Below are 17484 nucleotides of genomic sequence, written 5' to 3' on the forward strand. Positions count from 1 at the left end.
TCTTCATGCCTGTGTGTAAAAGCACTAAAAAAAGACCGATCTTGTTATCTCTTGCTGCGTTTAAAAGCTAATTATAAAAGCTAGCATAGATCCATTTGAACCCCATATTTATTTATTGCCGAGAGGGATTTGTGCTAATTATTACATATTAGACATGGATACAAATGCACCTCACAGTATACCCAGGAGAAGAAATCAGTCCACAGGGGACAAGATACTCCTTGCAGTTAATAAATTCAGCAAACAATGAAGACCCATAATGATGAAGTCAGTCCACACTGATGCAAAACCACCTTCAAGATGCCCTAGCTGTATTCGAGTAATATGCAAATTGTATGTGGGGGGTATCATGCTTGATATGGATACAGACAGAGATGGAAGAGGAATTGGGTAACTTCGTTCAAAACGATAAGCAACTTGATGTTTCTCTGTGTAAGAACAACTCCCAAAGAAAATTAGGTGGTATCCATCTCTTTCTGAAATGGTTGTGGTAAGTCGAGAAAAACAGGCACTGGAGCAGTGCTCAGAGCATGCTTAAGCTGTCTAAAAGCAAGGTTGGAAGTCCAGAGCCAAATTTAAAGTTGAAACAGTTCAAGAAATCACAAAGGGATGGTTCACGGGATCATTTTTATCGAACTATGCAATGTTTTAATGTTTTATAGGCAATATGTGAGGCTGCATTTATGGGCTAACCTCTTAGAGAAGTACATATGTACATTCAGTTACTAAAGGAATGTTTTTGCGGTGAAAAATAATTATGTTGTTTATTGACTTACATTTAAGACATAAATATTTGACATTTGTCATTTACTGCTACTGTACTGCTAACATAATATCTATTGCATATGATGTTACATGGTATGTTTCATCAATTTAGTTAGAAACTTTTAGTTTAAAATTTAATTGTGGTTTATTTTCCTATATGTCAGGTGGAGCAGTTGCATAAAATTTTCAAGCTTTGTGGTTCTCCATCAGAAGAATATTGGAAAAAATCGAAATTGCCACATGCAACCATTTTCAAGCCACAACAACCATATAAACGATGTATAAAAGAGACTTTCAAAGATTTCCCACCCTCATCCTTATCACTCATTGAAACTCTTCTTGCAATTGATCCAGCTGATCGTGGTACTGCCTCTGCAGCACTGAAGAGTGAAGTAAGTAGTTTCCTGCTCCCTTAGTTCTGCAATAGTTTGAGATTGATTTAGTTTTATTCCTACATTATCAGACAAATTACAGTATTGCTTATTCATATTTTATCATGTTTGTTGTATATCGACTTTCTTTTGTCTTGAGCATTCTTTTAATGTTTTCTGCATGTCAAGTCAAAGGAAAGGTTTTCCATTATATGTGTAACATTATGTTTAGGCTGATTTGTTATTGATTTGCGTCTTTAGGTATTAAGAATATTGTTTAATCAATTTGTAGACTGTTTCCTACTTAAAATTTTCATGTTAGAAAGTTGCGTTTTCACTTTCTCCTGCGTTTACACTGAATGCTTTTCTTTTTAATTCCCTTATGAAAGTGGATATTCTAGATGAAAGCTTGCTGGTTATTTCTAACGTTTTTTCTTGTAAACAGCTTACATGGCTGTAATTACATTCTACCATGATATACGTTTCTTTTCGGTTTTTCACCAATGTTTTTTTTCTTCATTTAATTTTTCTTAATTCCGGGAAATACTGCTTATAGAATTCTTTTGGCTAAGCTGCTGCTATATGAGTGGCATATCTATGATGTCTAAAATGACTCAGGACTTGCACCTGGGCTCATCTGCACCCACTCTGGAGGTTTTGAACCTGGGTTGCTGTGTTAATACAAGTTCGATCACCTCGTTGCTTGATGCTAGACGACACTCCCGTGGGCTAGTTTTTCATCTACTATTGATTGGGCTGGAAAACATTGTAGCAGCAGTGCATGGGTGCATGGTGCAGGGCTATGCATCCCAACCCCATGTCCGTCAACAGGATTTGGGGTGCATAATTTTCACAAGGATATTTGAAGTTCTGTTACAAGGGCATTGCCCTCTGCGACAATTGTTATGGGAGGTGTTGGCCCAATTGTTATGGGAGTCACTGAGCCTCGTAACAGAGAATTTCCTGTTACAGAGGGACATTTTATGGGGGCATATGACCTCTGTAATAGGATTGGTGGCTAAGGACCAGTTCCCAAACAGAATTAAAAGTAAAAAGTCTCTCTTACACAAGAAAGCTATAAGCAACCTTCACGTTTATGGACCCAGCTCGTAAAACTGGGGCATCCACACACTGTTGAGTTTCTTCAAGATGTACAGCAGATACAATTTTCTGCCAGATAATTACTTCCTAATGTTTTTTCACAGTATTTATGCCACTGCTATCATTGAACCATTACACTTCAAAAAAATTCGACAGTAAATGAAGCAGAAACAGTGATGATCATAAAAAGACAGCCATGCACAATAGAAACAATATTTTTACCGTGGGAAACCAACTGTGGGAGAAAACCCAGCAACTTTTCTTTAGGAGAAATTATTCTTCAGCAAGGTTTACAAATCAGTAATTTGTCTAAAAATCTGTGCCAAATATACAAGTCTAAATACCAGCCAAACCTGGTCAAAATAGCAGCAAGTCAATGCTGGTCAAATGAACCAAAATAACCAAAAGTCAATGCTAGTCAAACAGTCAACTTTTTGGCCCTGTGGTCAACAGCCCAAACATGTGGCCCTGCAGTTAGCCTGTGGTCAACTGATGGGTCTATACTGTGGTCAAATGGTCAACACTGAACAGTTTGGTCAAACAAATTCAATCAACACAAGTCAAATTTGGTAAAACATATATCAAATCAACTCAGTCAAGCTTCGTTAACTTCAGTCAAACTCGGCCTCCTCACACATGTGGCTGTCCAAGAGAGATAAGATGATGATGAGAGAGAAGATGAATTGATGAGATGTCATATCATCTATTTATACTTGTCAAATGGACTAAAATTATCCAAGGGACACACCCTTTCACTTGGCTGGGCCGACTTGACTTCCTTGACCAACTTGCACTCCAAAGATATATATATATATTTTTTTATTTTAATTCTTTCTAGGCCAACTTGGAGACCGCTTTTGCTGTGTGGGAATACCTCCTGATGCTACAGAAAATCAACACACACAGCCTGGATACTTAGGCTGGAAGTTTGTTAATTTTCTTAGGGCTTGATTGTTCTTTGCTTTAGATAATTGCATTTCATTCTTTATAACTCATTTACCCCTTAAGCATCTTTAGCATTATTAGCAATTATACAGAAAAAACAATAACTTCAACATTTGCAGCTGAACATAAAGGAACAATAGAAGGAAAGCATGCACAAAGGACACCGTGATTTTGGTCAGAGATCAGGGCAAAACCCCACAAGGGGGGAAACCAATCCAAATTCTTCTTCCTCTATTAGATTTCAATAATTGTTCAGCTGAGATACAAAGTACATCAAGAGAGAGATACAAATAATAAATGACCGCCTAGGCCTGAGAGATTTAACAACATACCATTTCAGGAAGCCATTACTGTTAATCATCAAAGATATACTGGCAAGAGTCCTTCAAGGTTTCTGCCATTGATCATAGCTTATAAACATGTCAGTTAGTAGGGTCTCTCTAATATGTATATGTTTGAACTTTATTAGGGTTTCTCTTCTGGAGTACTGGAGGCAAGGTCTTAGGGATAACATCAGTCCATATATAACTGAATACTGATGAAAAACATAGATGCCACCGCTGCTGCAATATATTTGAGTGATGCCATGAATAAATACCATTACTGCTTTTTACTGTAATTACGCCATACGTGTAACTGAGGAGAACTGTACATATGACCGCAGGGGAACCATCAGAGGAACTGTATGAATGATGCCAATTATATCGCAGAAATGCCAATGTGAATGATGCCAATATGTAACACATAGAGTCGTGCCATAATAGAAAGTAGTCCTGTACGTATGCATGAGATAGACATAACAGAGAGCAGTCCTGTATGTATGTGTGAGATAGTTATATATGCAAAAGACTGTAACCAAGAGCGAGACTATGTGCAATCATATCGAGACCATATCCAATAGAGATGCAAGTGCTATATCTGATCGCAGTGAAACAAAACCATATCTAATAAAGATGCGAGTCATAATGCAAACAAGTTCCGTAGATGAAAAACACGTCACTGATAACTATATTGCGATATCATAATCTGAGCAATTTCCAATCTTCTGATGTAAGTGGGCCAAAGGAATCAAAGTAAACAGCTCATGCAAGAGAGTGTATTCCTGAGAGCATAAACCTGTAGCTTGAGAGTAAACCTGTAGTGTGAGCAAGAGTAATCACATCAGAACTAATTTCCATTCGAATTGCTGCTATCAACGAGCCAGACCTGTGTGCCTTTTATCCGAACACGTTGAGAAATCTAGGGCATAATAGATTAGGGTTTTATAAATTTGATTTCTCTTTATCCTTGACACTTTCTTGTGATATTAGATTAGTGCATCATTATTATTATGTTGTTCTTTTCATCATCAAGACAAATGCCAATAAGAAGATCACAATGCAAAGAAGAAGACACCAGAATAGGCTCCAAGCCAGGGCAAAACCCACAAGGGGAAAACCCAGAAACTCCTTATAGAATCAATTCAATGAAGACTTCCAAGACCTTGACCCAAGACCAACCACCCAAAAGATAAGCCAGCCAAGCCCCAACGAGTTCTCTGCAAAAATACAGATCTGAGGAAACCCTAGTTTCCTTCAACAACAATTCACGTGTGAGCTGATGGAGATGCCGAAACGGAAATTCGTTCCTCCTATTTCGCTGCTTCTTCTAGAGATTTTCGTTCCTTCTTCCTTCGTTCAGATTAGATCAAAAAGCTTGTTACTTGATGTGTGCCCCTAATTAGGTTGAACTCCTTCTTTTATAGCCTTCTTGAGGGCTACATTAGGCCTCTTCTAGGCCGACTTGAAGTGCTGGGCAACTTACCTTTTGGTGGGCTTCTAGACTCATCTTTTACACAATAATATTTTTCTTTCTTTGATTCTAGAGCCACACAAGGGCTATTACATCATGACTGACTCTTTGACATGACTCAAGAAATCCTAAAGCACACAATGGGTGCTTGACCTACAATGAGCAAGAAACCCATCTCATAATAAAATAATTTTCTTTTTACAAATAAATATTTTATTTTCTTTCTTTTTACGAGTACAATGATGACATCATTACAATGATGAAAACCGACACTAGATACATCTTCAACAGAACAGAGCTATGACCATGAGCCATCAGAAAAGTGCCAAGAGCCATCTGAAGTTGTGCAACAAACTATTCGAACTGCCATCCAACCTCAGAACATATCGTACCTTAGAACATCAAATTGTCTTTTTGGAGTTTGACTCAACAAAATATGTATTGTTGATTTCATATACGAAGGGACAAGAACTTTTGGAGCTAGCCAACATAGAAGCACATGGAGCCGACCTCAAATAAGAGGGAAAAATACAAATTTTGAATTTCGCTCTTCAATAAATATTTTTTCTTCTTTGGAGGGAAAGTCAAATTTCCTTTCAATTTATCTTTTGCTCAATTTGACAAATTAAGTATTATTTCCTTTGCTTAATCAAATGAGGAAGGAGTGCTAGGGAATTTCTCCCTAGCTGCCAAATTTAACAAAGTTTTCATGTTGCAGACTGATCATTTGTTGAACCTCATAATGCCTATTCAGTAAACATTTGGAGTAGTCTGTGGTATATATCAGTATGCTAAAATGCTTTGTTTTAACTTGATATATTCTTTTAAGCTAGAGTGTATTGTTGTCTTATTTATGACATTTAGAATATGATGGTTCAACTGTAACTATGGGTGTTCTTTCTAAGGTTGCTTTATTTGGATGTATTATTTCAATTCTTCAAGGGTTTTGCCATATACAATAAGCTATCTTTCTAAATTGGATTAGTTATGACAATAACAATGACTATCAATAACTTGCCCTTTTTACAAGACAAAGATACATAATGCCCTCTAAAGGATTATTGAGAAGTATGTTGTTGATTATGGTCTAGATGCAACCGATGTTGAAGCTCTCTACTCTCTGGACATTTTTGTTTTCTCTTTACCCTTTGCACTACTCAGTATGGATCTTATAGTTGTTGCTGGTCTCAAGAACTTTTTGGGAACATAATTGTGTGTTTTTGTGTTGAACAGTTTTTTACCACTGAGCCTTGTGCATGTGACCCGTCAAGCTTGCCACAGTATCCTCCAAGCAAGGAAATGGATGCAAAAATGCGTGATGAAGAAGCTAGAAGGTATATCAAATTTTTTGGTTGAAATGTTTTTCCCTATTATGAATGGATGAGAAAAAAATCAAGATCAATTTGAGTCTGTGAGTTCCCTGGGTTTAATTCATTTAATTTTTCAATATAATTGGTTAACTAGAGGACATGCAGTGTAAAGCTGGAACTGTACAGCATTTAAATAACATTGGTTGCATCTATTATAAAATGCTGTGTGGTTTATAGTATATATCCCTTCCTAAAAATTGTAATTGGGCATTTTACTACACAATTTATTTTCCTGTTTGTATTTTTGGAAACTTGATAAATTTTCCCAACATTTTGTGTCAAGCAAAAAGTTAAAACATGTTGAATCGGCCTTCCAAAATGTATGTAAGATATCTTAATGAACAGCTGGGAATTTACCCAGTTATAATATATGTCATGTTTGTTCTGTGAAGGCAAAGGGCAGCTGGTGGAAAAGTTCAAGGTAATGATAGAGCGAGGAAGACACGCACCCGTGATCGGGTTGGCAGGGCACTTCCTGCTCCTGAAGCGAATGCAGAACTGCAGATGAATTTGCAAGTATGTACAATTGTCATAACCTAAGACACTGTTAATTACATAATAGCACATACAGAAATGCAGATGTCACATGTCTATGCCTTGGGAAGATATTTTGCATATATTTTTCTTTGAAAATTTTCCCAGACAAAATAAATTTTGGCTATATATGTTTCTTCCAGTACATTTCAAGGTATTTCCATGCTATACATCAGTCTAATCTAGTAGCAGCTAAACACTACTTGATCTGTTGAGGTTCAGCTGCTATGATGGTTTGGTTAGCTGAACACCATCAGACTGGAAATTGATTAATTTATAAAGAAAAATTTGAAGTAATTATAGTGAAGTGGACATCTGGACTCTCGTAATGCAGTATAACATCTTGTCATCATTTCATTTTGATTTACAGCTTTTAATAACTTCCTCGTCATAATTTTTTATTTAAAGACATCACTGATTTCTTTTTGGGTCAATTACAGAGACGTCGCTTGATTACACAAGGCAATGCCAAAAGCAAGAGTGAGAAATTTCCTCCTCCACATCAGGATGGAGCTGTTGGCTTTACGATGGCACCATCTCACCATGAACAACCACCTTTGGAGCCTCAATCTTGCTCTTACATCACAGCTCCAGTGACATCTTGGTCTGGGCCTCTAGGGAATCCTGCTACTGTTGGACCTTCTAGACGAAAGAAACATAATCAAGGAGATATACGTATGGCTCCTCCTCGAGTAGCAGCTCGCCCATCAAGGTCATCATCTACTGTAAATTGTGCTGGACAAGCAAGTAATGGTGTAAATGACAGTAAAAAAGATAAAGGTGGTTCCAAACAAAAAGGAAAAGAAACTGCAGCTAATGGTGTTTGACACCAATTGGTAAATGTTGTTGCATGGTGGTAGGTGGGACAAGTGCCTATGAAAATTGAAATTTGTTTGCTCCAGTGTCTGCAGACGGGGTTTGTACTGCCATGGTTTTGTCACTTCATTGTCTTCAGATTCTTTTGTAGTTCTAGGATCCTATCTACTCGACGTTTTCCATATGTAAATTCTTCCAGTCTTGGCACAGCCTACCTTGGTCTTTCCTTCAACAGCCAGACTGTTGGGAAAATGTGACAACTAACTACAGAGCTCTCCCTTTATATTCGTAGGGGCATTGATAGTTAAATTAATGGAATCCAGATTGTCCATTCCCAGCAGATGCTGCATATAAATTGCTGTAGGCATTCTTGTGATTGTTTCGGTGAACTATGAGTTTGGCAGGGTGATGGGTGGGAACTTGAATGTTTTTCTTTGTTTGTTCCTTCCCATTAGGGACTGGGTGGGAACTTGAATGTTTTTCTTTGTTTGTTCCTTCCCATTAGGGGCTGACCAGTTCAAGGATGAGGTTAAATTAATTCAATGCCACTCTTTTCCGTATGCTTAGATAGTCTCTGTATTAGTTTGAGTAAAAGAGATTCAAGGGAGTTCTTCCAAGGTTGGCAGTTGAAGTTGGGTTTGTGTCACAATATCCAGCCTTTGGGCCGACTCAATTTATTTATTTTTGGTTAAAATTGGCCATTGTTAAAAGTTCTCTTTATTTTTTTCCTGAAGGCGTAATTTCCATAGAAAATGTATAACCCTTCAAGGAACATGAAAGTACATGTGACATTGTGGTACCAAATCATCTACGACCTTTTCGGTAGAAAGTTTGAATTTTTATTTATATTGCTGTGATGAAAACCTGAAGTTATTTTTAAAAATGCTTCCATTTTGTCTTGAAATTTTATTCAGCTTTTGCAAATTTGGTAATAATGAGTCTTGATTGCTGCCGAAGGTGTATCATTCATTCTTGTTTTTCCATTCTTTCTTGCACTCGATGATTTTTGCAGGTGAGATAACGATTTTCAGTTAGCTCATGAACGAGATAAGAAAGCGTAGGAATGATCGACTTAGATTGAAAATTCGGCAGTCATATGAGAATTTCTATAGAATCATTACAGTTGGTAAATTTCTGGGGACATTTAGGATTGCGTTTAGATCCTGTAACTCTTGTTGATCAATTATATTCATTGGTGAATTAATAAATATTACAGTACCAAGGGCTGGGTTGTATACTTTTCCGACCTCTTTGGCAGATGTAAATTACGTCAGCATTGGTTGTTGAAAGACCAAATTTGTTAGGGAATAGGGGAGTGCTGTTTGCACTTCAAAGTTACAAGAAGATCGTAACATTAAATGGGCCATATTGAGATTTAAAGCTCAGTAATATCATTTGGCTTCTTGAGAATGTAAACCATGCCCCATCTGCTGAAGAAAGTGACCTGTTTCTAGAATTAATTAAACACATGAATTGCGTTACTAAAGGCCTTGTGACACTCCAAGTTGGACTCTATATTGTTTGGGGTTTTCTTACGTATTTGGAAATCTGCAATCCATGCTGTTTGTCATTATGACTGGTGTTTCTAAGTGTGAATGATAGATAATAATTTTTTATAATAATTTTTTGTTTGCTAGGTAATGTGAGTTTTGACATCACTGACACACCTAACACATTTAACATCCAACACATTTAACATCCAGGCCTATCTAACTTGTCAGAATCAATTGGGATTACAGCTGGCCTGGGCCACACCTGCGCTTAGCATAACTGGATTTTTGCCCGGAATTTCAAGCCAGTGGATTTTACACCACAGATTGTATTAGCAGAACATCCTATCAACATTTGCTTTACTGCCAGTGAGAATTACTGCCAGCAAGAAAATATTGAAAAACACATAGGCTGTTATTTTGATTAGTAAATGTGAATATTTCCATTTGTTTATATGCTGGTCCAATGTTATTTTGATTAGTAAATGTGAATATTTCCATTTGTTTGTATGCTGGTCCAATTTTTGAGAAAAAGAATTTTTTCATTGAAAATGTTTTGGTAAAAGCAAAATACGGCATTATCCTTTGTAAACTTCATATTATGTACATTTTATTTCATATACCATAAAGAATGGAGGAATAAAATGAATATTTTTTGTTTTTTGTTTTTTTTTTTTCATATATATATAATTTAACCAGTCACAAGGACTGATATTTTGACAGGGACGTGTTTTCAAGTAATCAACTTTTTTACCTTAACTTGGCTGGGAATATCTTTCTTGCAAGCATGCAACTGACTTAAAGGCATGAATAAAATTCCCAGCATGGCTGATTAGCATTTTGTATGTACTTACCAACAGCGACTTCCAAATAAATTATTCCGGCCAGAGCTGGGAAAAGGGGATAATCCCTCATATTGTCGACTTTACTTTCATAATTAGAAAACACTATGTCGACCTTACTTTCATAATTAGAAAACACTATATGGGTTAAGAATATTTTAGAAAATGCCAAAATAATTAAAAAAACCTATATTTAAAAAATATTTAAAAGATTTCTTAATGTTTTTTGTTTTCTTAAATTATAATTTTAAAAATTTATGTAGAGAGAAAATTAATAATTAAAATTAATTTGTTAACGTTGATTGTGTTTTGAAGATTTAATTAAATTATCATAAATTAATTTTTACATGTAAGTATCTATATATATATTATAAAATTTATAGAGAGAAAATTAATAATTAAAATTAAATTGTTAATGTTGATGGTTTGAAGATTTAATTAAATTATATATATATATATTTTGGTATATAAGTACATTAATATTTGTAGTTTTGAGGACCAGGTAGGATAAGTACATTAATTTTTTTTGGAATAAAGAATGGTTTTTTTTTTATATATATATATATATATATATATATTTTTGTAGTTTTGAGGATAAAGTAAATAGGTGGGAAAATTCAGGTAAAGTATATTTGTTTTTATAATATTTTGGAATAAAGAATGGCAATATATTTTGGGATGATGTAATTCAATAAGTAAGTTCAATGATTTTTAAATTTCAGACTTATTTTGAATGGATAGGATGGTAATGATTAGGGAATCAATAATTGAGTTGGTTTAAATATTTTAATCTTAATTTTTGACATTAACTTATTTTAATGATAGTGTAAATATTTTATAATGATAATTAGTTATTAAGTAGGTGTAATATGCTATTTATGTTTGTGAATCTGCTTGATGTGTATCAATGATGGGATGGTAATGCTTAGGGAATCAATAATTGAGTTAGTTTAAATAATTAATTTGAATATTTTAATCTTAATTTTTGACATTCTTTTTTTTAATGATAGTTCAAATATTTTATAATGATAATTATTTATTAAGTAGGTGTAATATGCTATTTATGTTTGTGAATCTGCTTGATGTGTATGGTTTATAGGGCTTATTCCATAAATTTAAATGATTCATGATATTTCTTTATCCCTTATGATTTGTAAAATGACAAGGGTATTTGATTGAGTTAAAAAAATATGTTTTTGTTTTTAATTTGAGAAATTGTGTTATTTGTATCCTTTTATTCGTATTGGTTTTCACTAATTCAATATGAAGATTTGGGCTCGACATTGAATCAAAATATTTGTAATTGACTATAATTTGATTTGATTTAAATGTTTATGATTCTCTAAATTAGAATATTGAAATGCATAGCTAGTTGTTTGTTTTTTGTTTTGTTTATTAATATATTAATATATGACATTAAAATCAATTTTAATCGATTAAGGGATTAAACATTGTTTTCACATCATTTTTCAGTTTTAAGAGTACACCCATTCAAGTTAAATATGGGTTTAGAGTAATAAATGTTTATATTAATGACATTGTTATGTATAAGATTATTGTATAATTTATATAATTTAATTCACAAACTAAGGGGCACAATCAAAGATCATGGCCCTCATGTAATTTTTGGCACCGTATTTAAAGTTAGGCTCTGTCTTCATTGTAATCTTCATTCACTCAATTAATAACTATATATAAATATGCTTTTGTTAAAATAGAGTTTTTATGCTTTATCTGGTATCAAAGCATTCCTTTGAGTATACAAACTTTGTTCATTACATTGGTATAAGAGTGTTGTGCCTTCTACGTATTTTGTTAATCGACTGGTTCGACCTTATATGTCCCTCACAATCTCCACAACTAGTTATTACTCACCACATTCATTTTATTGACCCGACATTCGATAAACCTCTTTGATCAAGTCAAATCGCCGGCTATGCACTCACGTTCGCGCTGTAAATGTGTCATCCGCCACCGCAATGAATCATTTGATGTCTCGTCTGCTGCCTCTTCCTTCCACTACAAAACCATCGACCACCATCCTGCCTTTTATCGTCATATGCCTGTATCCCTGTCGCCGTTCCGCTGCGATCCATTATTTTGTCCCGACAAACCGTTCGCCGTTTTTTTACTCAACCGCCTTTATACTAAACGTTGCATCGTTTCCGCCGACCACTGTTCAACCGTCCGACATATTCTACAAATCACCTACCCAATCATTAATAGAGATGTCGCTTCAATTTGATCTGTGAGTTATATAGTTATATAATTATAGTTAAAGTATATATATATATATATATATATATATATATATATATATATATATATAAACTTCAAAAAGAAAGTTAAAGGAAGAAGGTTAAGCCAAATAAATATATTCCTTCTTTTAATAAAAGAAATTGGTAGAACTTGAGAATAAAGTCACTAGATATGCCGAAGAAATGAAGAAGCTCCAAGACACAAAAAAGAGAATAGAGAATCAACTCGAGCATAATCATAATGAATTTAAAAAGGATTATGCAATCCTTTCAAATAAGGTGGATCAAAATCATAATGAAGCAATAGTAGCTTATATATATATATATATATAAGCTTCAAAAAAAGTTAAAGGAAGAAGGTTAAGCCAGATAAATATATTCCTTCTTTTAATAAAAAAATTGGTAGAACTTGAGACTAAAGTCACTAGATATGCAGAAGAAATGAAGAGAATAGAGAATCAACTCGAGCATAATCATAATGAATTTAAAAAAGATTATGCAATCCTTTCAAATAAGGTGGATCAAAATCATAATGAAACAATAGTAGCTTATAATGAAACAACGATGATGCTGAAGTCTATTTGTGAAAGGTTGAAAATAACACTTGCTGAACTACACCAAAATAATGAAGCTACTCAATTCCAAGGTTCTTTGGATACATCAAAATCATTAGATTCACATTAGACCCCATGAGTCTCTGAAAGTATCTTCCATATCTTATCAATAAAATATTAACATGAATTTTCAAAATATGCAACTTTGGAATCAATACCCATACATGTAGCTCTCGAATCAATACCCCTTCTTCACCCCAAGAGTTGTTACATATCAACGAGGAGAAAAACTTGAGCTTTCCAAATTTGATGGTAATGAGAAACACAGTGTTGCATGGTTCAGTAAAGCAGAAAAATATTTCAAGATTTATGGTATTGACAATAACGATGAAAACATCAGACATGCATCCAGGAAAATAGAAGGCGAAGCATATAATTGGTATATGTGGTGGAAGAAAACTACACATGCTATCAGTTGGAAAAATTTCAAAAATATATTCTTTAAGAGGTTCCAAGGTGTCAAAGAAGAAGAGTTCTTATTGGCACTCACCAAGATGCAACAAAAAGGAAATGTGGATGAATACACTAGAAAATGAGAAACTATAGCTACACGAGTCGCTAGGTTATTAGAAACTCGTCTTATTCAATCATACATTACATGACTTAAATCACACCTCCATGATGAGCTTAAGCTCAAATGACATCACCTTTATAAAAGAAGCAAGACAGAGAGCAAAAACTGTAGAAAAGAAGCTCGAAAGAATACAAATGTCAAAAGTTGAAAGAGTATATTCGAGACGAAGATTTCCTCAAACTCCTAATGTGGATAATACAAAGTATGTTCCGCGACAGCTGTGTGAAGGAGGAAAAACTAATTTGGAAATGCAAAGAATGAAAGAAGGTAAGTGCAAATGCTGTGGCGAAAAATGGGATTTTAAACATAAATGTGATGAGGGAAAAAGTATCAAGAACTTGTATACATGTGAAGAAATCAATGATTCAGATAGTGAAGAATCAAACGCAGAAGTTATATTCTCTACATTTTTCTTTAGAATCATATAGCGAGAATATTTTGCAAGTGTTATTATTGACCATGACAGGAATATCTCAACCCGAGACATTAAAGTTAAAAGAATATATCAAAAAGAGAAATGTAATGGTTCTAATAGACACCAACAACACCCACAACATTTTGGACTCGGATATGGCGAAAAGGCTCAACATTTTCACATGTTCCATGCCCAACATGAAAGTGATGGTAGCTGACGGAAAGAAAATTGAAAAAATAGGGAAATGCCATAAAGTCAAATTGCAGATTCAGGACTATAATATAGAATTTCCGTTCTACACTGTTCCCTTAGGAGGAGTGGATGTGGTCCTTGGTATCCAATGGCTACAAACCCTAAGAATCTACTCTGCCAACCATAAAAAACAGTCAATAAAATTTAAATGGGAGGGGTAGAAATACAAGTTATATGTGTTCCAACCCTATCAGAATCAAATTGTATCGTCATAGCAGATGATGAAGTTGATCCGGAAGGGAGCACCAACATATGTAGTGTAGTGTCATCAGATGGAGATGTTGGCTTCAAGATTGGTTATCGAAGAACCATATGAAGTTCAAGAACTACCACATGAAGTTCAAAAGATGATTCAAAAACACAAAAATGTGTTCCAAGATCTTCCTATGAAGATGCCACTTGAAAGAAAAATCGAGCACATAATCGAAGTCAAATCAGGGTCAAAACCATGTCAACATCAAGCCATATAGGTATCCACACCACCAAAAAACTGAAATTGAGAGATTAGTCCAAGGTCGTTTAAAGTGTGGAATCATCACAAAAAGTAGAAGCCCATACGTTGCTCCAGTGTTTTTCGTTCAAAAGAAGGATGGATCCTTTACACTGTGTAGATTATCGATGATTGAACAAGGTAACGATTAAGAATAATTTTATGATTCCCTTTATAGATGAAATGCTAGATGAACGTCATGGAGCCTATTTTTTTTTCAAAATTGGACTTGAGATCGGGATACTTCCAGATTAGAATAAGGCTAGAGGACATAACAAAGACTGCTTGTTGAACACATGAAGGTCATTATGAATTTAAGGTAATGCCTTTTATATTAATTAAGGCTCCAACAACCTTCTAAGCCACCATGAATGAGCTATTTCATCCATATATAAGGAAGTTTGTGTTAGTGTTCTTTGATGATATTCTAATCTATAGTAAAACATGGAAGGAGCTTCTACAACATCTGGAGCAAGTTTGCACTATATTAGAAGAAAATCACTTTTATGCAAAAATGTAAAAGTGCACCTTTGGAAAAGAAGAGGTAGAGTACCCCAAACACAAAATATCCAAAGGAGGAGTAAAAGTAGATCCTAATAAGATCAAAGCAATAAAAGAATGGCTCAGACCAATTAACATCTCCAAATTAAGAGGATTCTTAGGGTTGAATGGATAATATCGAAGGTTTATTCAAAACTATGCTCATGTATCCACACCCCTATCAAACATGTTGAAAACAAATTCCTTTCAATGGGATGGTAAAGCAAAAAAGTGTTTTAAAGACTTAAAAGAAATTTTGTCCAAGGCACCTGTATTAACCACTGCAGATTTTTCAAATCCTTTTGTAATTGATTGCAATGCTTCAAGTTTTGGCATCAGAGCAGTGTTGATGCAAGATGATCATCCAATAGCATTTGAAAGTAGGAAGCTCAACAAGTGAGAATGTCTCAAGCCTACATACGACAAAGAAATGCTCGCCATTATGCATGCATTAACTAAGTGGATGCAATATCTCTTGGGAAGTAAATTCTTAATACGAATAGACCATAATAGTCTTCAACACCTCCTCCAACAAAAAACACTATTTATAGAACAACAAAAGTGGATCGAAAAAATTTCCACCTTCGACATGGATATATTACATAAGAAAGGGAAAGACAACGTAGTAGCAAATGCTTTGTCCATGAAAGACGAAGAGTCATCATTACTTGCATTTTCGGTTGTAGTTCCATAATGGCTTAATGAAATTCGAAGTGAGTGTGCAAAAGATCCAGAAACAAGTGCTATAATCAATAACCTTCCTCGGAATTCAAAGTTTGAATGGAAAAAATGATACTCTGTGGTACAAAGGAAGAATTTACCTAAGCCCAAATTCCAAATTTAAAATTAAGATTCTCAATGTATGCCATGACTCATTGTCAATAGGACGTGTGTTTCTTTAAAACCTACGATAATGCACACCAATCATTTTTCTGGAAAGGAATGAATAATGCAATTTTAAGATATGTATAAAAGTGTGATCAATTCCAAATAAATAAGAATGAGAACATTATGACACCCGATTTTCTCCTTCCCCTAAATATTCCTAACCAAAAGTGGGAAGAAATATCAATGGATTTTATTGAAGGGTTACCCATGTCTGGTGGCAAGGACAAATTTTTTGTAGTAGTAGACAGACTCATTAAGTATGTGCACTTCATAGGAATGAAGAAATCAAACGCAACAAAACAAATCGCCGTGATATTTTGCAAGAATGTTTACAAACTATATGGGTTTCCCAAAGTCATTGTTAGCGATATAGATGCCAAATTCAAGGGAAATTTCTGGAAGAAAATTTTCAAACATATAGGAACCTATCTTAACATGATTTCAAACATATAGGAACCTATCTTAACATGATTTCAAACATATAGGAACCTATATAGTGACCCTCAATGGTTACATCTCGCAGAATGGTGGTACAATTCCACTTACCACACTTCAATGAAAATAACTCCATTTCATGCTCTATACGATTATGAACCTCCTAAATGGAAAGACCTTGCCATTGTCAAGACAAAACTTATAGCATTGAAAGATTAGTTAGAAGAAACCCAAAAGGTCGTCCAAGCGCTAAAGGAAAATCTAAAGATGGCAAGAAATCGCATGAAGCATCAGGTTGACTAAAACAAAACAGAGAGATAATTTGAAGTTGGAGAATATGTATTTTTTAAACTTCAGCCTTACAAGCAATTATCCTTAAAAAATAAGGGAAAAAAAAAATTGGTTCCAAAATTCTATGGACCATACCAAATTAACAAAATGATTAGCTTTGTGGCATACAACTGAAGCCTTCCCGATAAAGGTCGTGTTCACAACATTTTCAATGTATCTTGCCTTAAAAAGGAACTTGGAAAGCACCAATCAACATAGACAACACTTCCAAATTTAGATGACGAAGGGAGGATCATTTTAGAACCAGAAGGAGTCATCCCTGTTAGGGAAAATAAGTCGTGATCACGAGTAATCAAAGAATACTCGATTAAGTGGAAGGACTTATGAGAAGAAAAAGCTTCTTGGAAGACCAAAGCATTCCTTTAACAACATTCTTCATTACCTATGCTTTGAGGACAAAGCATTTTTTCGAGAGGAAGACAATGTTATGTATAAAATTATTGTATAATTTATTTAATTTAATTCCTAAACTAAGGGGCACAATCAAAGATCATGCCCCCTGGGCTATATTTAAAGCCAGGGTTTATCTTCATTGTAAGCATCATTCAATAAATTAATAAATATATATAAATATGTTTATGTCAAAACTGAGCCTTTACTCTCCACACACATATCACATAACTAGGCTCTAAGTTAATATAA

At 34.5% G+C, this 17484-nt stretch overlaps 1 protein-coding gene across 2 annotated transcripts in view; it reads left to right on the top strand.

Annotated features, from left to right (window-relative positions):
• LOC149200940 (putative serine/threonine-protein kinase At1g54610) overlaps nucleotides 1-9152 on the top strand; it is a 98574-nt gene extending 89422 nt beyond the window's left edge. Inside the window, exons 4-8 of one of the 2 annotated variants that reach the window (XM_089402828.1) lie at nucleotides 930-1157; nucleotides 6207-6307; nucleotides 6736-6859; nucleotides 7318-7589; nucleotides 8706-9152. In XM_089402828.1, coding sequence (XP_089258954.1) covers nucleotides 930-1157; nucleotides 6207-6307; nucleotides 6736-6859; nucleotides 7318-7589; nucleotides 8706-8709 — 729 coding nt within the window. In that variant the 3' untranslated portion in view covers nucleotides 8710-9152. Of the gene's footprint in view, nucleotides 1-929; nucleotides 1158-6206; nucleotides 6308-6735; nucleotides 6860-7317; nucleotides 8540-8705 lie in introns of those variants that run through there. The other variant, XM_089402827.1, reaches the window with a different exon arrangement.
• Nucleotides 9153-17484: the final 8332 nt, after the last annotated feature.

This window comes from Pinus tabuliformis, chromosome 2_1 (genome assembly GCF_031772625.1).
Source record: "Pinus tabuliformis cultivar Carrire ecotype Pingquan chromosome 2_1, CPIR1, whole genome shotgun sequence".
Taxonomy (NCBI): domain Eukaryota; kingdom Viridiplantae; phylum Streptophyta; class Pinopsida; order Pinales; family Pinaceae; genus Pinus; species Pinus tabuliformis.